The sequence below is a fragment of the Eschrichtius robustus genome, chromosome 10 (assembly GCF_028021215.1).
Source record: "Eschrichtius robustus isolate mEscRob2 chromosome 10, mEscRob2.pri, whole genome shotgun sequence".
In the NCBI taxonomy this organism is placed as follows: domain Eukaryota; kingdom Metazoa; phylum Chordata; class Mammalia; order Artiodactyla; family Eschrichtiidae; genus Eschrichtius; species Eschrichtius robustus.
The window spans coordinates 6,428,009-6,450,872 of NC_090833.1; the positions used below are offsets into that span (position 1 = coordinate 6,428,009).

The 22,864-nt window shown below is 52.4% G+C and overlaps 2 protein-coding genes across 12 annotated transcripts in view; one reads left to right on the forward strand and one right to left on the reverse strand.

Annotated features, from left to right (window-relative positions):
• FNBP1 (formin binding protein 1) overlaps positions 1-10,162 on the forward strand; it is a 147,864-nt gene extending 137,702 nt beyond the window's left edge. For 3 of the 7 annotated variants that reach the window (XM_068553614.1, XM_068553617.1, XM_068553618.1), the window contains 3 exons: positions 771-892; positions 1,207-1,346; positions 3,217-6,451. In XM_068553614.1, the coding sequence (XP_068409715.1) occupies positions 771-892; positions 1,207-1,346; positions 3,217-3,395 (441 nt within the window). In that variant the 3' untranslated portion in view covers positions 3,396-6,451. Of the gene's footprint in view, positions 1-770; positions 893-1,206; positions 1,347-3,216; positions 6,452-7,133 lie in introns of those variants that run through there. The other 4 variants (XM_068553615.1, XM_068553621.1, XM_068553619.1 and 1 more) reach the window with 2 other exon arrangements.
• A 6,532-nt stretch (positions 10,163-16,694) lies between these two features.
• USP20 (ubiquitin specific peptidase 20) overlaps positions 16,695-22,864 on the reverse strand; it is a 48,534-nt gene continuing 42,364 nt past the window's right edge. For all 5 annotated transcript variants that reach the window (XM_068552057.1, XM_068552058.1, XM_068552061.1 and 2 more), the window contains 7 exons: positions 22,523-22,692; positions 22,362-22,443; positions 21,210-21,318; positions 20,191-20,293; positions 18,853-18,924; positions 18,219-18,395; positions 16,695-18,078 (listed from right to left, as the gene is read on the reverse strand). In XM_068552057.1, coding sequence (XP_068408158.1) covers positions 18,235-18,395; positions 18,853-18,924; positions 20,191-20,293; positions 21,210-21,318; positions 22,362-22,443; positions 22,523-22,692 — 697 coding nt within the window. In that variant the 3' untranslated portion in view covers positions 16,695-18,078; positions 18,219-18,234. The remainder of the gene's footprint in view (positions 18,079-18,218; positions 18,396-18,852; positions 18,925-20,190; positions 20,294-21,209; positions 21,319-22,361; positions 22,444-22,522; positions 22,693-22,864) is intronic.

The following is a 22,864-nucleotide window of genomic DNA, read 5'->3' on the forward strand; positions in this document are numbered from 1 at the left end:
AATCTTTTAAGGAGGGAGTGGGGCACTCAAAAGCTGTGGACAGAAGGCTTCTTTTCCCCCTCGAAATGTAAAGACTACAGAGCCTGGAAAAATAAATTAGTAACTGAGCATTCCAACCAGAATAGATTATTTCTAGCCATAAAAGGTCAAATATGGTTTTTTTCATTCTTTCTAGAATCTGTCAATAAGGTATTAGCATTTGAGATTTTAGAACCTAGAAATGTCCTTTGCTGATCATTTTGATTCTTTTGCCTCTTTTACACTATTTCAAATGTTGCTGAAGATACTTTGATCTACTTTGATTTCCTATGTGTGAGTTTTCTTCACTATTTAAAAAAAGAAAAATGTTACACTCCTTAACAAAAATGGGAAGTGTGGCTTTCAAACTGAGTCATGGCTCAAGTGTGGCAGGACCCTCATGTTTCCCAGTGTGACCTCATGGTCACAGAATTTTGGGAACCAGAAGGAACTAGAAGTGACTTAACCAAAATCACACAGCTGCTTAAAAAGCCCAGGAGTGTAACGGAGGCCAGTGTCTTTCTGCCACATTATGAGCAGTGGCTAAATATAAGTTTGCCTGTACTTCTCCAACTTTGCCTTCGGGTACATTTATACAGTCAAGGCACACAAACTGGAGACTCTGCCCCCAGGGGGTCCTTCTCCAGTCTGCTTCAATGACCAACGAGCAGCCCGAATTTGGGGCCTGAAGCCTGCATGGTCAGGCCCTCAGCTGAGCTCAGACCAGAGTCTTTCATGGCTTCTGTTTGCAGGCCTGGCTGGCCGAGGTTGAAGGCAGACTCCCAGCACGCAGCGAACAGGCCCGTCGGCAGAGTGGCATGTACGATGTGCAGAATCCCCCGGCCGTCAACAGCTGTGCACAGGATCGGGAGAGGTACAGTATCTGTACGGCGCCTGCTTTTTTTGGCTTCGTATTTATTTCTCAATTCTGGAATCAGAGACGAGCACAAGGTACTTGTTAGATCCCAAGCGTCTGTAATGACTGGCCTGTGATGTTTCCCATGGTGCAGGTGTCTAGTTCCCCGTGGATGGTGCCCAAGCCTGCGGGGTGATTGAAGATGGTCCTAGTTACAACCGTCGGGAGGTGGGGACGGGGGCGGGTTGCAAGCACTTTGCTCTCGCGGGGGCTGAATTCGAGTCCTCGCTGGGGTCAGTGGCTATAGTTGCTGTGTGTTTTGCTTTCTTGAGCAGCCCGGATGGCAGTTACACGGAGGAGCAGAGTCAGGAGAGTGAGGTCAAGGTGCTGGCCACGGATTTCGACGATGAGTTTGATGATGAGGAGTCCCTCCCTGCCATAGGGACGTGTAAAGCTCTCTACACGTTCGAAGGTAACACTGCGTGTCACCTAATTTCCCCACTTTTTGGGAACTGTCTGAGTCACTCTTCTCTTTCTGTGATCAGGCTTTCTTTTGAAGTCGTCCAGAACTTTCCCTCATTGCTCTTTTGCTCTGCTCGTGGTATTTGTGATTATGATTATGATCTGGTCGATGGCTGTATATTTTACCTTTGGGTCTGTACTTTTGAACAACTTTGAGTGAGCTTAATTGCAGCAGATAGTATGGAATAATGATTATTTCATCCATTCATTCAATACTTATAGAACTTCTGTCTTGTAAAGACCCCTGAAAGGGTGGGAGGCAGATGGTATGTTCTGGCATCCACCTTTGGAGGAAATAAAGCAGACACACGTAGAGAGAGGGCTGCCTGCAATATTCACCAGAGGAGGGCTACAGAGTGATGGGGGATTCACGCGAGGATAAGATCACTTCCTTAAGGGGATTTGGAGAACTCTCCGTGCTGAAGTGTTTCAGAGGCACAGGCAGGCACTGCTAAGCATGGAGCGAGGAAGGCATGGGGTTTGTATGGCTGGTGCTCAGATGTCTTAGGTGGTAAGATGAGGGTGTAGGCGGTGCCAGTGGGGGGTATGGGTAACAGAAACGTCTGGATTTTATTTGGCAAATGTCGAGAAGCTACTGAAAGTATTTGAGCAGGTTGTTGACACAAGCAGAGCTGTACCTTGAGACATTTATTGTCGTATGTGTAGAATCAGTTAGAAGACAGGGAAATTGGTTAGAAAGACTAGCCTAGTGTTTCCTAAACTAATGAGCCTTGAAACGGCATCTTGCAGGATGCTGATAAGGATGATGTGAAAGAAGCAATCAGAGCTCAGATCATTTTCAGAAGCCCTGGGATAAATGAATTTCTTTACTGTAGGACTTTTTTTTTTCTTTTGGCCATACCTCACAGCTTGCAGGGTCTTAGTTCTCTGACCAGGGATTGAACCTGGGCCCCCTGCAGTGGAAGTACGGAATCCTAACCACTGGACCACCAGGGAATTCCCTTTACTCTAGGACTTTTAGAGCCTTTAATAAACTAAATATTCATTGTGACAAAATGAGAAAGAGAAATGCCAGGTTCAATGTTCCCGGTTTTACTTCACGTCCACACCATCCCTCTCCCCGCCCCGCGCCCACAGTACCGCTATTAACAGCCCCCTAGACAGTCTGCCTTTCAGGACACTGCTTGGGCGATGGTGGCTAGTCTTTTGAAATTATCTTAGCAAATGGTGTTCGGGGCCTTGATTAAGGAATGGACGCAGAGATGCTGCAGCCAATAAACTGCTCAGACGCGTGTCTGATTGGAAGTTGGAAACAAAGAGGGGAGGAAATCACAGATGATCCCTGAAGTTGCATTCCTGGGACGATGGAAATGTCCACTGAAATGGGAAAGTGGGAGGAGGATCTAGTTTGGGAGGAAAAACAGTGAGTCCGGGTTCACCCCTATCGCGTTCCAGGTGCCCGGGTACCATCAAGGTGGAAATGGGCTTCAGGCAGAAGGCGACGTGGAACCTTACCTCAGACGAGAACCAGAACAGGAGAAAGAAAAGCCGGGGTGCTGTGTAAAGAGATGTAATTGACGCCATAGGAGTACCTTCAGGGAAGAGTAGAGAAGCGGACCCAAGATTTCCTCTGCGGAAAATTCCTCCTGTTCTGGGAGGGAGGAACGAGAGGGCTCCCAGGAGGAGTTAGAAGAGGGTCCTAGAGAGACGCAAGGTGAGGACCTGGAAGCTTCTGTGTGGGAGGAGAGCAGAAGGGTCAGTGCATCCATCTTTTCCTGCACTTGTTTCGTCGTTGCAAAGCTGTGCTCTCAACCCGGATTTGACAAGAAGCCTAAAATTCTCTGATATTGCTTTTTCAGGTCAGAACGAAGGAACCATTTCAGTAGTTGAAGGAGAAACGGTGTACGTTATAGAGGAAGACAAAGGCGACGGGTGGACCCGCATCCGGAGAAACGAAGATGAAGAGGGTTATGTCCCCACTTCGTACGTCGAAGTCTATTTGGACAAAAATGCCAAAGGTGCTAAGACTTATATTTAATACAACTTAAAAAAAAAACCAAAAACACAAAAAACTTTAAAACATTGGAGTTGTTTCTCCCACAACTATGACTGTTACAGGCAGTTCTTCAAAAGACTGAATGGGGAGCGTCGCAGTTTCCTTTAGGGACGAGGTGGACTTTCAGGCATCTTACACCTGAATTTCCTGGGCTGGTTTTGACGATAATCAAGTTTCACTTGCTAATGACATTTCACTTGGAAAGCTGCCAGCTGCCAATTTACAACTGTGTCCTTTGAAATCCGATAAACATTTCTTCTTGGGCAGCATCTGTAGATAACCAAAAAGTTGCCTTCTAGCTTCTAATCCGTATTTCTGAATCTAAAAGTCCATGCACATCCTAGGGGTGCAGAAGACTTCAGTTCTCTTATTTATATGTAGTATCTGCCAGAAATTGAACTACCTTAGAATGTTACATTTTGTAACTTCATAAACTGAACTACGCTAGTTTGTTGAATTTTACAGTCATTCACTTCGAAGGAAGTCATCAATGAAGTACAGAATAAGTAAAGAATAAGATTGGTACCAAAAGTGTGTATATTTCCTTAAACATGTTTAAGATAGTTGTTAGATCACCGTGTTTTCAGGTTATGTCTATATGATCCTAAACAACCAATTGAAATATGGAAAACTTTGGTCGACCAACCAGTTGATTTTTACATATGACTACTGATCTTCCTTCCTTCTGCCAATTGACAGAGTTGATCAGATGTGCTAGTGTTGTTTAGATAAACTTACATAAAAACAGCGCACTTCATTCTGTTCTGTCGGAGGTTTTGTGGGAAGTGGAGCTGTATTCCGCTCATACTTGCCCAGGTGGGGCTGTGAATAGACCCTTGTAAGCAACTGCTTCTACACACAGACCCCAGCACATCACTTTTCAAGGGTTTTTTGGTTTGTTTTTTAATCATTGGCATCTTTAAGACCCAAAGTGTGAATTTACTGAAAACTGTTTTAGAATTTCTAGCTCGTTTTATGTTTCACCATCTTAAAAGAATCTGGGTCACATGGGGATCTGCATTTTTAAATTGGCAGGATAGGTAGTGAAATGGGTGACATGCCCAATGGCTGTGCTCATTTCTAGAATCTTCCCTGAGATCACAGAAAACCAGCTAAAAGTGAGTCAGAATAAAGGTATGGGGTTGAGATTCTCTTTTTATTTGGCTTTGAAAATTATTTATTCATGTCCTTCCTACTCTTAAATAGGAAATTAGCTCCTTGCTTCTACACTGTGGGCTCCTTTTAGAATGTCAGATCAATTTAAAGCTGATTTTAAAACTGACAGCAGCACATCAAGGGTCTACGAGCTGGCAGGAGGCATGGGTGACTGGTGCAGAATGTAGCAGAAGGCTCTCTTACATTTCCCAAGGGCCGCCAAGATGGAATTTAGTAACCTTACTTAATGACTGTCTGATTTTTAAAACACTTTTTATTTTTAAATGATTATAGATTCTCAGGAAGTTGCAAAGATAGTACAGAAAGATCCCCTACATCCAGCTTCCCCCAGTGGTTACATCTGACACAACTGTGGTCCAATATCAAAAGTGGGAAACCGACCCTGGCCAGCCTGATTTTTTAAAAAATATAATTTTGTAATTCAGATTTCTTTTGCTTTATTATACCTTTGCTGCCGTAATATCAATAAAGCCACTCACCCTGACCCCAGACCTCTCAGGAGAATCATTTCAGTTCTTCCTTTTAACTACTGCAGCGAGAAAATCAGCTGACCATGGGGATTTAACGAGCAGTAGGGGGGTCACAGCTTTGGGCAGGTAACCAAGTGACTCCCTAAGATATTAAAACCTAACCTTTCTATCCTGTGATGAACTCATTTCCAGACTGTGAATTATTGGAGACAGCAAACTTAAGCACTGAAAATGTCTTAAAATGAGGCATAACATTAGTCTTTTAACAGCCTGACTTGAAAAGTATGGCATTCCACGAAGTTGGTTGGTGTTGTTTCTTTTGTTTTTCCCCTCCTCTTTAGAGTTGTGCAAATCTGATTCAGGAAATAGCTCAGCTGGCTTTCGGGGATGGGAGGGGCGATTTGGGCACATAAATTATGATCATTATTTTAGGTTGTATGCCTCAGTACCTTTACCAGATGAATCTATGTACTAGTGACTCAACAGTGAAAGATATTTTGTAGTTTCAGGTCCATCTAGCCAATGCGCAGAGGATTAGCAAAAGTCTTCATTCCCGGAGAGTCACAAATTTCCATTTCCACCCAAAGTATAATTTGTGTTCTTCCAACAGTTACCTGTTAAAATAAAAGTAGCAAAGTCTCAGCTTGTATATAAAGTTTTCTCCTTTTGTTTAGAGATACACTTAGAGGTTAATAATGTATGTAGAAGCCTTCCTTCCCTGCCTTGTTTATAAATCTGTTCAGCCTGCTCCATAAACACTGCCCTCCCCTTAAGCCCATCCCAGGTGGGCGGGGCTGCTGCTTTCTGATGCCCATAACTCAAAAGGAGTTGTTTTATTGTCAGTAATGCCAGTGCACTTTTGTGTTTGTGTGTGGTGTCTACCATGTGACTATTTAATAATTGCCAAAATAGTTAGACTAGAGTTAAGTTCCAACTGGTCAACTGAATTGTGACTGTCCTCTTTCATGGTTTTGTTTTTGTTTCTTTTAATTGCTCTCTGTGAAACATGTCCATAACCGCGCCCCCCCCCCCCCCGCCCCAATAGATTTGTATATACTGCAATAGAAAAACTAAAAAGATTACTTGAATTCGTTGTTTTAATGTTTTACTCTTTTATCTGTTTGTTTTATTGGTGATTCTGATGCCTAATGACCTTTTTGTTTTTGTAACCGCTGGGGGAGCCGGAAGGACGGTTACACTGGTAGCTAGGCCCCCTGCCGGCTGATCCACACTTGAGTTTATTGTAGACTCTTGGGTTCTGAGTAAGTTTTGTTTGAATATGGCCAACATGACTGTTTCTCTCTCTCCTTATCCTACAAGAAAAGAATCTGTCTGGCACCTTTTAGTTGTACCCTCGTATCTGCCTCTCTAATAAACGTTATATTTTTCTCAGTGTTGTGTATTTTAAATGATTTTTCACCTTTCCGAGAAAATTATTCTGTGTAATCCGAGTATTTAACTCTTTCGTCTTTAATAATGGGGAATTTTCTAGCCAAATGCTTTTCAAAAAATCCTGCCCTTTCCCCCTTTTATATGATGACACCTTCTCTGTTTCCCACCCTGTGTTCACCTCCGGGCTTGTGGAGTCTGCCTCCTGTTTCTCTTCTGTCCCCTCAAGATGAAGAACTTTCACTGTTTATTGCTGAGTAAACGCTGAGCGACAGGTTTTCCTCTTCACCAAAGATGTGGCCTTTTACTGCCAAGGAACTGAGAGTGTCAGTCGGAGAGGGAACCAGGCCTTTGGGCTTCCGGCATCATTCTGGGAAGCCGGTTTCTTTCTCTGTCTCAGAACTCAATTTATGAGAAAGATGAGTTCGGGTGCCTGGGCACATCATCTCCTGGGCGGCTCCTCTCACCCCTGAAGGAAAGACTAGCTGCTCTGATTGCAGATGAAACCGTGAAAGTTCCTTATCTCAGACTCGCCCTGTGGTAACCCATTGCTCTAAAAATGCTCCCTCCCCGCCCCCCCCCTCCCCAGGGCAGTGCACTTTGCACTGAGGAGCGGAGTGCCCGCCCCTGACCTGCTGCCAGACACTCTAACAGCCTTTTCCTCTCTCTGTCTTTTGTGTTGTAGATTCCTAAAGATGGTTCCAGGAGCCAGAGCCTCGGGAGAGCCTTCCCAGGAGAAACCCTTCGGTCTGCTTGTCCCCACAGGCCTGGGTGCCCGCCAGCGCCTTGGGGCTCTGCTGGTGTGTGGCCCTCGGAACCTAAGCCTGAAGCGACATCCATCCCCACGTGCAGCTGCTTGCCTTTTTCTTTCTTTTCTTTTTACAGCATGTTCCTCGTAGCCTGGTTCCTCCCCTGGCCCAGCCTGGCTGCCTCTCGCGGGGAGGTCTGTCCCTGTCTCGGTTCCCATCCAACTCGGGGCCACAGAAGGCGGCTTGATGCGTGGTCCCTCCTTCCCGGGCCTCGGCCCTCAGCCCACCTGGCGCATCCCGGCCCGTCCACAATTCACACTGTGCCTTTCGTGAAAACTTTGCCACTGGTCTCCTGGGGAGACGAACCGAATCTGAACTAGGAGGGTCAGGCCTGCACCAGCTGGACTGAGCGCCCGAATGTCACTCACGTGTCCCCGTGTCCTTTACGTTAGAAAATACTCATCTTCTCCCAAGTCCATTGGGTATTCGGTGGTCCTTTCCTGACTGTGCGTCCTCACCCCGTACTAAACAACTGGCCCTTGAAACGTTTCACAGCCTGAGTGTCCGTGGCGGGCACTGGGGCATGTACACGCACACTCACATACACACACGTACACACATTTTTGTTTGGGGCCCTGTCTTCAGTGGCCTGGAAAAGTCCACAGCGAAAGTCAAATTCCAGCTCTTGGGCCAGCCCAGCTGTCCTGCCTGTGTCCACCTTTCATGGGGTCAAGGAAGGCCCCAGCCCCCCTTCTCCCCGTTGGCCGCCTGTTAACGAGAACTGCAGATCGTGGACGAGGGTCTCACCTCGGCATTAGCTCATTGCCAAGGGAAGACTCTCTGCTTTCCATGAAGTCCAAGATCCGCATCTTAGGATTCTAGTGCTTTCATCACCAAAGACCCTGTGCTTCTTGTGGTCCATCAAGTGATCCTGTGGCTACAGCTTCCACGTTTTCCCACCTGCTCTCCAGGCCAAGCGGAATTAATCAAGTTTGTTTTTTGAGCTAAATTTCCTTCCTCTTATGGATCTTTGAGGAAGACATGAGGTCATGTACCCTGTGGTCACTCATGCCTTAGAGCAGCAGAGCTTCTCTGCTTACTCGGTGCAGAAACAGCCCAGAGAAATCACTGGCTGTGAGTTTCTGCGAGCGAGGATGCCGTCAGAAGCCCAAGGATGCCACCAGCATCTTTCCTCTCTGGTTTGGCTTTTGGTAACTAGGAGGTCACCCTGAGCGTCTTCATTGCTTCTCGACACTTATGAATCAAGACAAGGAAATCTTACAGGAGCCGAAGGGACAAGGACAGAAAGGACAGGTCCTGAGGGTTGGGCCTTTGTTCAGTGGTAGGAAAACGGTTCCTCTCGGCAAACCAGGGTTGACCACACACCAGCCTCTGAGAGTGGCTCAGTCAACCCTTGGTGACAAGAAACCCTGAGGGAGCAAATACCAAGGGCAAGCAGGGGAAGAGGAAGTGGCTTCAGGTTTGAGCAAGCGTGAGACACCCCCTCACTCTTTCTTCCCCGGAGCGAGCCTCTGCAGCTGTGGGCGTCTGGGGGCCGCTCCGTTAACACCCAAGGGGCGGCCCCATTGTCACATGCTCCTGAGTCTCATGAGAGGACCGTCTTGGCAGATGACGGTGAAGCCAGGATGCCAAAGGGCGAGAAGAGTCAGGGCCTCACCCGTGTCCCTGCAGACCAGCAGGTGCGTGGTGCCTACGGACAGTCCCAGTGGCAGGGTGACCGGGTGTCTCCAGCAACTTCGGAATCTCACCAAGTCAAGCTGCCCACTCTTCACTCTACAAGGATGCTAAACATTTTTTTTTAAATCTGATTTTAGAGCCTTGGGAATGCATGTGCGTTGCATCTTTCGTATTAGGGGTCAGGATAGATTAATTTCTTACAACCTAGGGGAAAAGGCATAAACTGCAGTAATTTGTTCTTTCAATGTCTGTTAAACCCAATATAGAATATGCTGGTATCCTCTTGTATCCCCTGTGCCTTTTTTTTTTTTTTCTCTGCACCACCTGTGTCCAAAAAAGAATGGATAATGAGTGCTTTTCAATGTTAACCTTGGTGTTTGCTTCTCTGACAGTCTGTGTGGCTATGGGGAAAGCGCAATGCTGTACCAGCTGGGCTTAGTAAAGGAAATAAGTTATTATAGGATAGTTGAGGTATATCATTTACTCTGGGAATCCTACTGTGAAATCATCTATATATTATTATAGAGCAGTTCACATAGAGTAGAAACGTGGAATTTCCCATGTGCTTCTTTCTCAGCCTTCCCTCGTATCCACTGCCCGTCATTTCTCCACCAGTGCTAGAATATTGTTGTGCCGTAAGAATAACTCATTTTTAAAGAAGCTACCCTGAAAATAACTTAAACAAAATGAAAGAGAGGAACTTGTTGTTTACCCAATTTTTCCTTTGCAGGATAGGAAAAAATAAACAGGCATGGAAAGCTGTAATGGGATTTTCCTTCGGGTTTGTATCACGATCATCCTGAAGCTTTTGGGTGCAAGCAGGCTGCCTCTCCAGCAGCAGCATAGAGGCCTCTAATGCCTTTTGGTAACATCTGTAATTACTGGGGAAAAGTTTACTGAACATGAAAAAGTTATGTTGATGCTAAGTATTTTTCCAGAAATGTCGACTTCATACTTCCTAATGGCTCTGCCTCCTGTGCTTACATCAAAAAACTTTAAAAAGTGATCCAAAATTTTATTTTAACCTGGTGTCGAGCACCTTTAAACTTCTTGGTTTATCTGTGTGTGTTGCACTAATTCTAAACTTTGGAGGCATTTCAGTGTTGTAAACGGCCCATTGCCATTGTAAAGGTTACGGAATTGCCCATTTGTCTCTGGAGATGGAATTAAACCAAATAAAGTGCTTCCATTGGAAGGCTTATACTGACCTTGTAACTATATGTTAATCCTCTAAATGTTAAATAAAAGTGTAACTTCTGGCACGGTATCGCGGGACTGTTCTGTTGCACAAAGAGGCGACCCGGGTCACAGAAGCAGTCAGAGTCCCCTGGGCTGGGGGCTGGGCTCCCACCTGCATGTCACTGATTTACTGTGTCAACCCGACACCAGTCCCGGCGCCATCTGCTTGGGGAGGGGCCTGAGACCCAGGGAGCTCCAAATTCCAGCCCCGCCCACTGGGGGAAGCTGTCGGAGACCTCAGTGCTGTAGGATTCCGTTGATTCAGTGCAGGGATTTGGGGAGGCTCCTTAGGTCCAGGCCATTTTTCGTGCATGCAAATTCAGCTGGCAGCTACTCTGGGGTTTCGGGGACCCTACTGTGGGGACTGAGGGGCCAGGAAATCGCAGCGGGTTTGCGTTTCATTGGCGGTCTGGTGTCACGAGTGCTCAAGCCCACCCTCTCCTTGGCAGCTTGGCTGGAATAATCACTGGTTTCTGTGACGCCGCGGACAGTGTGCAGCGTTTAAGGGTGAGGGCCTCGTGCCTGCACCAAGCGGCTGCATGCAGCGGGAGGCCCTTTCCATACCCAGCGTTGAAACTCTCACCCCAGGCTTTGGGGGGAAGACTGGTTCGTGCCCACACCTCTTTGTTTCCTAAGGCTCTTTAGAGCCGATTTAGGAAAACAGTTGTTGAGGGAGTGAAATATTAAGTGAGCAGGGCGGCCTAATGCCAAGTGCCACTCACTCGCTGAGGGGTGGGAGGTGAGGCCACCCCTAAGAGGCCAGGCCTCACTGCAGCCGCGGCCTCCTCCCACAGATGCGTGTGACTGGCCTTTCAAGCAAGAGCTTCGCCATGTTCTCAGCAAAGTCTGCTGCCGTCGGTGCTGGGGAGGATGGCGTCGGGGAGGCAAGGCCTCCTCCAAACAATCAAGTCGGGGTTCTCAGGAAGAGAGAGGATGGTCAAGGGAACTAGGTGGCCCTATGACTGTCCTACTGAGGTCCTCTTGTCCAGGTTGTCAGCAAAAGGTCAATCTGGGAAGAATGTCTCCAGCATGTTCTTTCTGGGCTTTTATCATATTTGGGGACTAGTCTCTAACAGTCGGTAAGAGACAGAATGTCTCCCTCTGTCTCACGTAGAACCTTCCGCCCTGCAGGACCCCGCCATCGTGAGGGGCTGGGAGCCGGGTGTGAATGGGGCGCGTGTCCTCACCTCCCTGGGCCTCAGTTTCCCCGGTAGTGGGGTGAGGACAGGAGACCTCTGGGAAAACACTTGGTGGACGCCACCTCCACAGCCGTTCTCAGCTGTCAGCTCGGATTCCGAGCTCCCTCCCGGCTCCGTGATGGAGCCTGTGTTATTCTGATTCGGGGACAGAGTTCACGGCTGGCAGCTCTGTGACCTGACGCTGCGCTCGCGGGTCTGAAACACTGAACCACCTCCCAGCTTGGCCCGTCTTTACTCACCTACCTGGTTCAAGCGTTCGGGGAGGTGACGGCCTCACCCCATCGCACACGGAAACCAGCGGCGGCAACGCAGTACGTGCTGCGGGCAGTTAGCTGGTTTCCCGGTGTGCTCCCGAAGGCAGCCTCTGTAAGCGCACAAACCCCTGACTCAGACCCGTCGGTCAGGCTCCTCCGGCGGGGCTGGGAATCTCAGCATCCGCCCTGCTTGGCCCCGCCTCTCCCCGCTCCCCACCTGCCGGCCGCGCCCAGGCCACGCCCCCCGCAGCCGCCGCCGCGCAGAAGCGCTGGCGACCCCTAGTGGGAGAGAAGCCGGCGGGCGAGGAGGGAAGGACGAGGGTCCCCAGCAGGGTGACCAGGAAGGAAATGGAAGTGGGCAGAGGCAGGGGGATTCGAGTATGCCGTCACTTTTTAAACTAAAGCAAGAGAGATCTCTGGAATTGTGCGATCCACGGGACAGCAAGAGATGGCTGGTGCGGGTCTGGGTGAGGGCCCACCTGGCCTGGAGGGGGCCTCTCTTCCTCTTCCCTGGCCTCTGCTGGCCTTTTCTGAGAACGGGAGGCATAAGCCTTGTTGCCAGCGCCCTCTGAGACCGGGGATTAAAGTGCAAGCGCTGCAAACGGCACTTCGCAGCCTCTTTGAGAGCGTCAGGAGCCGTTTCTCCGGAGCTGCGTGCATTCGGCCCTGACTTAAACGCTGTCTCTGTCCAGACGGTACAGTGAGTGCCATTTACTTAAATGACCTCCCATTAGCTGGAGACGTCGCTGGGCCACAGAAGGTACAGCAGAAACTGAGAACGGCCCCCAACGTGGCTTTGTCCTCAGAGCTAAGGGACCAAAAGCCGCGGGAGGAAACGGGGATTTCTTCATTTTCCTGTTGGGCCCCGGAAGCAGCGGGGGCGGGAGGATCCCCTGGGTGCTGCGGCATTCTGCCCCGGGGGCCTCGTGCCCCTCACGGGGTGCACATCCTCCCACACGCCAGGCCAAGAGCCCTGCCCGCAGTTCGGGCTCTCCAGACAGCCCTCATCTGGGCTGCTCGCTGGTGGCAGGTCCAAGGAAGGCCTGGAGGCTGCGTCCCAACATGTCCCTAGGGCAGCCTTCCAGGACACACTTTGTCCAAAATGTGGACGGCTCTTTTTCACAGCTTTTCCCAAGGGCATCAATTTCCTCTGCACCCTGTGCCTTTGCTACGATCAACGGGGCCTCTCTCTGCTGTAGGTAAAGGTGTCGTAGGGAAGAGAGCCAGAGGGAGGTGTTCCAAAACACCTTTTGCTTCCCCAGAGGCTCTCTGGGGCTCAAAATGAGGTCGTGAAAGACTCGCAGGATAATTTACGTTTGCACATAATTCCAACTAGAACAAAGGTAGGAAGCCATACTTCTGGGGTGGCTGCACCTTGCAAATGTTTTTCGTTTTGTTTTGTTTTTTTCCCCGCCACACCGCGCAGCATGTGGGATCCTAGTTCCCCCACCAGGGATTGAACCCGTGCCCCCTGCCTTGGAAGCGCGGAGTCTTATCTACTGGACCACCAGGGAATGTACTTTCTGATGCAGCTTTGTCAGCAGAAGCACAGACAGGTGGAAAGGCCTGCAGACACAGGTGGCAGTTGGCCTACAAACTCCCCAGTCTGCCGGCTGGCTTGTGACTCTAAAAGGTATCGCTGGAGCGAGGCCCGGGCCAGCCTGGAGGAGGAGCCCGACCACGGGATGGCACGTGGGAGAGAGGACACAGAGGCGGCCTCCCCTGCCACCCAGCACTGCCTGTCTCCGCTCGTCTGTGAATGGAGGTGAACAACCACACGCTCCTGCCCTGTCTTCACATGCCAGCATCTCAGTGTGACCGAGCCACTGAAAAGCCCGGTATTTCAAGGGAAAGTATAGAGGAAACATCTTAAGGCCAACTGGTACCTACCTCTCTCTCTCACCTTCCTGTAGTACATACAACAAATGAATGTCTCCAAACCTCCAGATCAAGCAACCCCTCCAGACAAAACTTTCCCATTCCCATCTTCCATGTTTAACAGGAAAAGCCAATCACAAAATCTGTACCATGGGATCCAACGTTCGAATGTGAGCAAAGCTAAAATGACGTTCAGACACACACGTATGTGGTGAAACTATAAAGAAAAGTGAGGGCTGAAGGAAACGCAGGGAAGGAGCGTCCTCGGGGGTGGGCAGGGGGGCGGTGATCCGGAGGCCCCGAAGGGGCTTCAGTGGAGCTGGTTAACAGTCCTACCTAGGGGCGGTACCGGTCACCTGTTTTATCACTCTGTGTTGAACGTGTCTCTGCACATGCACGTCTGATGGGATTTCACAGGTAAATGTTTAAAGTCATACATAAAATCTCAAGTTCTTCTCTCCCCTCCAAACCCCCAAAGCATAAACAGAACCAACCAAAACCACAGAGACTATAAACGACTAGCCTCACTAAACGTGAGGGAGCTCCCGACGCCAGACACCAGCAACCACGATGCTGTGACGGAGGTGCCAACGTCAGCCGTCAGGGGAGGAAAGGGAAAGGGTACCCCCAGGGCAGCCCTCGCAGGGTCCAGGGAGGGGGACCCCTGCTCCGAGGCTGCTCTGAGCAGCCGGCAGGCACCGAGTCCGTGGTGTGATGCCAGTAGGCGAGCGGCCTGTGGGCTGTGCTGGCCTCATCCCCCGACCACATCTGGCCCCCCTCCTCTGGGGCCGGGGCTGGTTCCAGGAAAGGAGAGACACAGGCCGAAGGGTGTTTAAAGCAGCTCGGCCTCCACTTCCTCCTGAAGCCTCCGGATGCGCTGGCTCTCGGGGAGCCATGCGAAGCCCCCCGTGGTGTCTGGTCATTTGTCACATTAATTTTTTTGTTTTGTTTTGATGGTCCATTGTATTTATTTTGCTTCTGAACAATGACGATCTGAAAGTTCCTCTGAGATCATGATTTATCTCAGCGTCCTTTTTACGATTTATATTTGTCTTAAGTAACTGAGACTAAACAAATGCCTTCATTTTAGAAATGTTAGTAATACTGTCATCTAGAAACAGGTAAAAATATTGCTCCTGCGTTGACATTAGTTAGCACAGCCATCTTCAAGCAGTACTTTAAAATTTAATTCCTGTTCCTAGGACAATAAAAACGCTAGGCAAGAGACAATTTTTCAATATCACTACTGCAATGCAATATGTATAAACCAGATGGTTTAAGCCATGAAACAAATGCAGACTTTCTTTTCCCTGGAATATAAACAGGATTCTAGGCTTACTCTATTCAGTAATAAGAGTTTAAGTGATTCTTTTACAAAGCCCTGAAAAGAAAAAATACTCTTTATCTTCATTGTCTGTAACATTGTTTTGTGTATCTGGTTTTCAGTACCAGAAGGCTGTAAACTTTGCATTCGCAATCTAACTCACAATAAAAGCTTTCTAAGCATTTGAAATAGAGTGAAATATTAATTCTTGTCTGATATCACTGGGTTGTACTATACATAGTTCCATATAAGTTAAACAAGAAATCTGACCCTTCTAAAAATGCTTACATGTAAAGAGGAGGGTTTAAATAAGAAATAAACATCAAGGTCTGTCATGATTAAGCTCCATTCTAAAAAAGCACCAACAGATTACAATAGGGTGACATGATTTTCATTTTTAAGTTCAGTGAAAACTGCATACACTGTTCTTACTCTTAAACACAAGTGGTTTATACCGTATCAGGGCTGCTAGCCCCAAGAAAGACATGAACATAGAAAGGTCTTATCCAACTTCAGTATTATTTCTGTAGTAATGTGAATAAAATCCAACCACTGCTTGGGCAACCTTAGGAGAAAGCAAGCCTAAGAGATGAAGACATTTACACCTTTTAATTATACTGTTACCTTATAAAAATGTGAAGTTCAACATTTGTTTCCCTAAAAGCAAAGCACTAAACAGTCTCCAGTACAGTAACCTAGCTAATAGTTAAGATGTGTTTAAAGTGTATGCAGGACCTTTAAGGCTAGAACACATCAAGGAGTTTTTCTGAATTACGTATATTCAAATGATGGTGTTATAATTCAAGCTGAACAACAACAACAAAATCTTGATAAAACAGGAAATGGGAGAAATAAAAACTGGTTTCTGAACCAAATGTGTACCATCTCACAGTAGAGTGAATCACTGGGAAACGTAGGCATGGAGTAGATAAGCTCCCTGTGAAGAAAGCTGCATACAGGAGTTCGAAAGAGTTAACAGTACACGCTCTTTGTTTTTTAGTTTTTTAAATATATAGGCTCATAAAACTGTTTTATCAGGTTTTTTTAATAGCACATCTTTTGGGGCTTCCCTGGTGGCACGGTGGTTAAGAATCTGCCTGCCAATGCAGGGGACACGGGTTTGAGCCCTGGTCCAGGAAGATCCCACATGCCGCGGAACAACCGAGCCCGTGCGCCACCACTACCGAGCCTGCGCTCTAGAGCCCACGAGCCACAACTCCTGAGCCCTCGCTCCTAGAGCCCGTGCTCCGCAACAAGAGAAGCCATTGCAATGAGAAGCCCGTGCACTGCAACGAAGAGTAGCCCCCGCTCGCCACAACTAGAGAAAGCCTGTGCGCAGCAACGAAGACCCAACGCAGCCAAAAACAAATAAATAAATAAATTTATATATATTTTTAAAAAAGCACATCTTTTTAAAATAAATTCTCACTTTTCATTCCAGAAAATGTAAGAAGCAGTTAGCAAGAATTCATGCAAACATGTTTCTCTAAGGCCATGAACTGGTTTGCTAAGTTGCATTGTTTTATTCAAGTAAAAAGCCCTTCTGGAATAAGCGGTCTGTAAAGGAAGCCAATCACCCTCAACTCCAGGGCCTGCACGCTTGTAAAGATCTCTATCACTCTGAAAGCAAAAAGGGAGCGTGCTCGTTTGAGCGTTAGCAATGTGGTTTCTATCTACATTTTGAAAAATCTAATGCATGTTAAGTTTTTCTGGCAGATTCTTTTTGTATGTTACAAAACGACAAAGCAAAAGCTTAGAATAAGAATCCTTTTTTCTTAGAAAGGTCAAACATTAATCACCGTGGCTCCACCGCCCTCCCCCGTGACCCTCCCCCACGGCAGCCAGCTTCCCTCTCCCTCCAGTAACAGAATTCACTGCGGCGGGTGCAGAGACGAGAGCATGGGCTGTGGGGAACGTTACATATTTATTATGACATTCTGAGCACAAACGAGACGGCGCAGACGTGGGGCGAGATTACAACCTGCACAGCGGAGTCTACGTCACAGACGGTGCAACATGCAACCGCCGGGCTCTGCAGGGGGGTCGCCGCTGGCGGCAGCAGCAACTTCCAAAGGACTGTGGCAAATGTCCAGAAATTCCAACAGTGGCTTGTTCTTTGATCTTATGCTGCCTCGATGGAGAAGGAAACAGATCGGGGTGAAAGGAGATCACAGAAGTGAGTGACACGTGAGAGCTTCAGGGGCTGCGCCAGAACCGCCTGCTGGAAAGTTCCACTGACATCTGCTTCTATGGAGGCTGAAGGCCACGGTATCTGGGGGGTTTGGTCCCGGGACCCCTCTCCCACCCCCCATTCGCTTTGGTCCTGACGAGGTGAGCACTGGCCACGGCTGTTTCGTCCAGGGGCTTCAGTGCCACCTCGCTGTGCTCGGAGGTCCCAGCCCCCCCAGCAGTGGCCTCGCTCAGCATCCAGAAGACGCACTTCCGGGACCCACGCGTACGAGCCGGCCCAGGGCCGCTCCTCCCTGGGCCAGGGGCCCTGTGCAGCTCAGTGTTGGGGAGAAATGTCAGCCCCCCGGGGAAGCTGCATCAGCAGCAAACATAGCAACGCGAGGTATTTCTGTTTCATCATCTGGGTCCCTGGCAGGGGCAAATGACAGCCAATCCACAGGGCCAGCTCAGCAGCACAGGGTGCGAGGGGACCAGCTGCCTCCAGAAATGATCCCCACTGACAGAAAGCCAACCCCGTCCTCGGGTCCCAATCGCAAACGTGTCCAGAGTCATTAGTCTGCAGGAAAAACATCGAGAGCCGCCCAGGATTCAGGAGACTTGCGTGACGACCGGGAGGTGCGGGGGCGAAGCGGGGCCTTGGGAGGACCTGGCCCAGGGACCAGCGGCAGCACCCTCACTGCCGAGTGCTCGGCACCCTGCTCGCGGCTCTGACCGTCGACCCGTGACTCAGGTGCCGGACCAGGCACCAGTGGGAAACACCTGGGGAGCGGCAGCCGCTCCCCGACCCTCTGTCCCCAGGCCATGGCCCCTGACTGAGGGTCCAGGGACAAAAGCTGGGCCCGAGCTAGCGAGAGGGCAGGTTTGGGGACACAACGACGGCAGTGACACGAGGGCACTGCCGAGACAAAGACCCGAGTTAACGTCGCAGAGCCTTGGTCGTTTAACAAGCCTAAAATGGATACATTTCCTAGTTGCAGCATTACTCACTGTGAACCAAAACAACTTTTCTGCCTCTTTACACATCTGGGTTTCCAGAGCGGCCAGCCTCTCTTCCGGGTACAGACGCCCCCTCCGCAGGGAGGAGGGCAAAGGCGGGGGCCTGTGGGGACACCCGGGTCATCAGCCGGCGGGGGCCTCGTGAAGGTCCTTCCGAGCAGCCTCAGGGCAGGTGTGTGCAGGGCACTCTTCCAACACGTGAGGGACACGAGAGGGTCTCCGCGGAGGGAGGAGAGGACTTACAGACTGGCACACTGAGTCACACGGCCCGGGTCTCGGCTTCGATTTTCTGCTCCCCATGCAAGCTCTCCGGGTCTTGGAGCTGGGCCACACTCTGGCGGAGGGCGATCTCGGGGCCGCCGCCATACAGGTTATTCAGGTACACCCAGGTCTCCTCTGAGATCTGCCCATAGTCAGCTCCTGCAGGGCCCAAGAGGCTACCGGTCAGGCTGGGCTCACCCTCGCCCCCTCGCCGAAGCCACCGTCTTGGCAGTGGGGGGTCTGGGAGGGCAACCACGGGCTTCCGTGCAAAGCTGTAAATGGGAAGCCTGGGATTTTCCAGGGGAACGTCCATTCTCTGAGGACCCTAGAGGGCACTACGATGGCCGCAGCCCCTCATTTCCCAGGGGGTGGGGTTCACGCAAAAGGGCAGGCAGGTGAGGTGGTGGAGTGGGGAGAGGGCGTGGGTAGGGGCAGAGGGGCTGTGGGAGAGGGGCTTGGCCCATCTGCTCGAGTCTTGGACCTGGACACAGACAGATGTCACAGCCTGACTCAGACAGGTGGCAAGGGGGCGCCTGGTGGGACCTGCAAGCCAGGAGGGGCAGAGGGGAGCCTGGCTGGCTTGGGAGGCCAGGGCTGGGGCTGGTGAGACTCTCACCCTGCTTCAGTTGGATGTGGCCGCTTCCTTTGACTTGTGCGATCCTGCTGTTGTCAATGGGCCCGGGGGGCTCTGGAACAGACAGGGCTCAGGCTCAGTGCCTCTGGGCCTCCGCAGCGACGGCACGAAAGCCCAGTCCCCTCCTCCGCCACAGCCTTCCACCCCTCAACAGATACGAGCCATTCTCAAGGTGTGCCACCGACACCCGTGATCCCGGAGAGGCTGTCCTGGGTCCAAGGGGTCAGTGTGAAGCTCTTACGGGCTGAGGTGCTCAGGGCACCAAATGCTCATCTCCACGAGTCTGAGAGCCAGAGGGACTGTGGCATCCCTGGACCCAGCAGAGGGAGTTTGGAGGACTCGCACCCTAGTTTCAGACCTCGGCATGGGGCGGGGGGCGGGGGGCGGAGGGGGGGGGGTAGGGGTAGGGTGGATGTCCAGTGCCAGGTGGACACTGCCCTAATCTGATGGCAGCTGTGCTTGCTGAGCACCCTTCCCACGCGCCCCACTAGCTCAACCCTCAACAACTGGGTGAGGTGAGGCAGGTGACGGGACCGCCCAGCTCAGCGCTGGCAGAAGGCAGAGCCAGGGCCCGAGGTGGGGCTGCGACTCCGGAGCCGGGTTCTGGATCAACCGCAGCCACTCGGGAGGCCCCTCCCCCTTCCCGCGTCCCGGCGCTTATGCTCCAAAGGGCAGGTGTCCAGTGCGCAGAACCTCCTGGCTCTGCTGAGCCCGCCAGGCTCCAAAGCCTGGCCTGGGAGCTGAGTGTGGGACTCGGGGGCGGTGAGGGTGGCCGCATGCCGGCCACGGCTCGGGCTCAGCTGTTCCCTGCCGGGGACCGCGAGGGACTCTGGGAGCGGCCCTCTGCTGGGGCCTGTTTCCACCTCTGTAAATCGAGTGATCAGAGGACATGGTGTCCAAGTCCTTTCCTAAGAGTCTGAAGCCATCTGTCAACTAAAATCTATTATTTAGGGCAACAGAGTCCCCAAGGGAAAGGGCCTGGCAGGAGGGAAGAGCAGCCGCCCCTGGGCACCCGCAGACGGAGGGTAAAGGGAGGGAAGGGGCAGAGCGAGATGGCTTCTGTCCTGCTGCAGTGAGAAGGCCTGGCCAGGGTGAGGACAGTGATCCCGGCACTCGGGGAGGCGGGGTGGCGGCAGGGGAGCACCCACGCTCTGTGCTCCTGCCCAGAGGGCGCGTGCCTGAAGGGGTGACACCAAACACCTGCCGGGCAGGCACAGATCCTGGGCGCCCCACCTCCGCCTGCTGGGACACTCCCAGCAGGTCGGCAGCCCCAGGTCCCTCCTGGTGTGGGGAGTGGCAGGCACGTGCCGCCTGACTCACCGTTGTCCTTGCCCTTGACGAAGGCCTCCCACTCCCGGAACCACTGCATGCTGATGCAGTAGATGACGCTGGGCGACTCCTCGGCCTGGAACGCCTTGTTCAGCTGGGCGGGGCGGGGCCGAGGGGAGGGTCGGCGTGACTATCCAACACCCCACGGGTCAGTCCCCACCCCGGGCTCTTACCAAACACTAGATTCTCAGAGAAAGTTTCGAATGCCCAGACAAGTTCAAAGAAAAGAAACATCTCCCACGATCCCACCACTCAGATGACTGCTGCTAGCATTTGGGTGAATCTCTTGTTAATAACTTTTTTAAAAGCCACTTGAGATCACACGGTAGATGCTGTTCCCCCACCACTTCATAGAACGTGTCCCCCGCTCACTCCTTGACTGGTCTGACGTCTCATATTGAATGACCACAAAGCAGGGTATCTAACAGTCCAACCCGGGGCTGTTGAACGATGGCGGGTCCCCGAGTCCCCCTGCTCTGAGCAGCAGCAGGGGCCTCGGTCCTCACACACCCCCGTGTCCCCTGCACACGTCCCTTTCCTTAAAATGGGATCATGCTGGGTCCTATCTTGCAACTTGCTTTTTTCACTTAATGCACCTTTCCGTGTCAGTTTGTAGAGCCCAGTGGTTCCCAAAGGGGGGCAGCGGGGGGGGACGACTCTGCCCCCAGGGGTCACCCGCCCACGTCTGGAGGTAATTTTTGTTGTCACTGGCATCGAGTGGGTAGAGGTCAGGGATGCTGCGGAACCTCCTACAACCCGCACGATGAAGAAGCATCCGGCCCCGAACGGCCGCACTTGTTCCTTCACCAGATGCTCGACAGCCTCCCAGCAGAGGGACCTGAACTCGCTAAGCCCAACCCCTTCCGCCGGTGAAAGTCTTCAGTGTCAGGCCAGGCCTCTGGCCACTCTGGTCCCCCACAGAACAGGTCTTCCAAACAGAGCCTGACTGCACTCGGCTCTTCCGGCTCAGGTGCCCAGCTCTCCCGCGGCCCACCCCCTTCCCCAGGCACCTTGATGAAGGTGTCGACCTCAATCCGCCTGCGCTTGGCCAGTGCCTCGATCTCCACCTGGCAGATGGAGCACACGTACAGATGGTTCACGGCAGGGCCGCCCCCAAACCTACGCCAGGGCGGGAGGTGCAGAGAGAGAGGGCGTCATGAACCCTGAGGGGAGGGCCCCCGTGGGGAGGGCAGCAGAGAACCTGCTGGAGAGCGAGGCTTCCTGACGCTGCCCTGGCCCAGCCACTGGGCCCCTGGGCACCCTATGCACGGCCTGCTTACTTGTCTCGTCTTCCTCACCTGACTGGCACGGCTACCTGCGCACCTGAGAGCCCACAGCACCCAGGAGAGCGCCCGCCGCAGGGCAGGTGCCTCACACACACGCGCTTAATACGTGCTGCCGAAGGACAGTTTAACGCTCTCGCTTCCTCTCCTGGCCGCTGGGCAGGAGCCGTGGCGGCCAAAGCCCGCCTGGCCTGATTCTAAGGACGACATCAAGGGGAGGCTGCACATCCTTCTGCGGGGGGGGGAGGGGGGCCCCCACAGGACCTGGGGATGCCGCTCCCTGTGGGGTTCTGACCCATCCACCAACCACAGGGCGCGGGCCGTGCCTGAGCTGTGAGTGGGTGGGGCGAAGCCCGTCCAGCGAGTCTCCCCGGCCTCTCCCTCCCCGCCCGTCTGACCACCCCCTCGGCCGCGGCACAGCCGGCCTCCCGGATCCAGGGTGACCCGAGCCCGGCCGGGGGCTCTCCCCTCAACGAGAGAGTCACACGCTCTGGGTCTTGACGGACTTGAACCTGGAAGGCCCCAGGCAGCGCACGGCCCCGGCCCCCTGAGCCAGGCACGGGGCTGGAGGGAGACGCTGGTCAGGATGCCCTGCGGCCAGCGGCCCCACGGCTGTCTGCGAGAGGGACCAACAGCCCCGCTTGGGCTTGAGCCGGTTTTCCGGCCCCTGCGACTGGGAGGAGCCGGCTGGAGGCCCCCAGGGGCGGGCATCTTTTTCGATGCAGACACGGCTGCCAGGGGCGCGCCACAACTGCTGGCGTGCTGTCCTGCCGCCTGAGGGCGGCGTGGGGTCACGGAGGCATCCCCCCGCCTGCCCCGGCCTCCCGCCCAGCTGAGTGCCCGGCCTGGACGGCAGAGGCCGGCCGCGGCCGCCGGTACCTGTTGTAGAGATGCTCCCAGACGTTCTGAGGCAGGATCACCACCAGGTCGTCGATGCAGTGGTACTTGTAGGGCGGGACGCCTGCGGAGGAAGGCACAGGATGGAGGGCTGGGGCTCCGCCCACCCGCCCCGCGGCCCATCGCGGAGAAGGCGACCTCACCTCCGTGGGAGCAGAGGAAGGTATGGTTGGTGATGGGCCCCGGCTCGGCGAAGGTGTTGAACTTGTTGAGCCACTCCCGGGACACGTAGAACCGCAGCAGGCTGGGCTCCCGCATGGCGGCCAGGGACACCACCTGCTGCCGCTCCCGCACGGCCTCCTCGCTGCTCTTCCTGGGCGGCGGCCGGGTGGGGGCAGATCAGGGGCCGCAGCCACGCCCCATGCAGGGAAGCCCCGCCTCCCGGGCCCCGCAGCAGCCCTCCGCCTGCCAGCAGCCCCACCGCCCCTGCCAGAGGTCCGGCTGCCGTCACCTCCCACCAGGACCACCGGAGGAAACCCAACTCG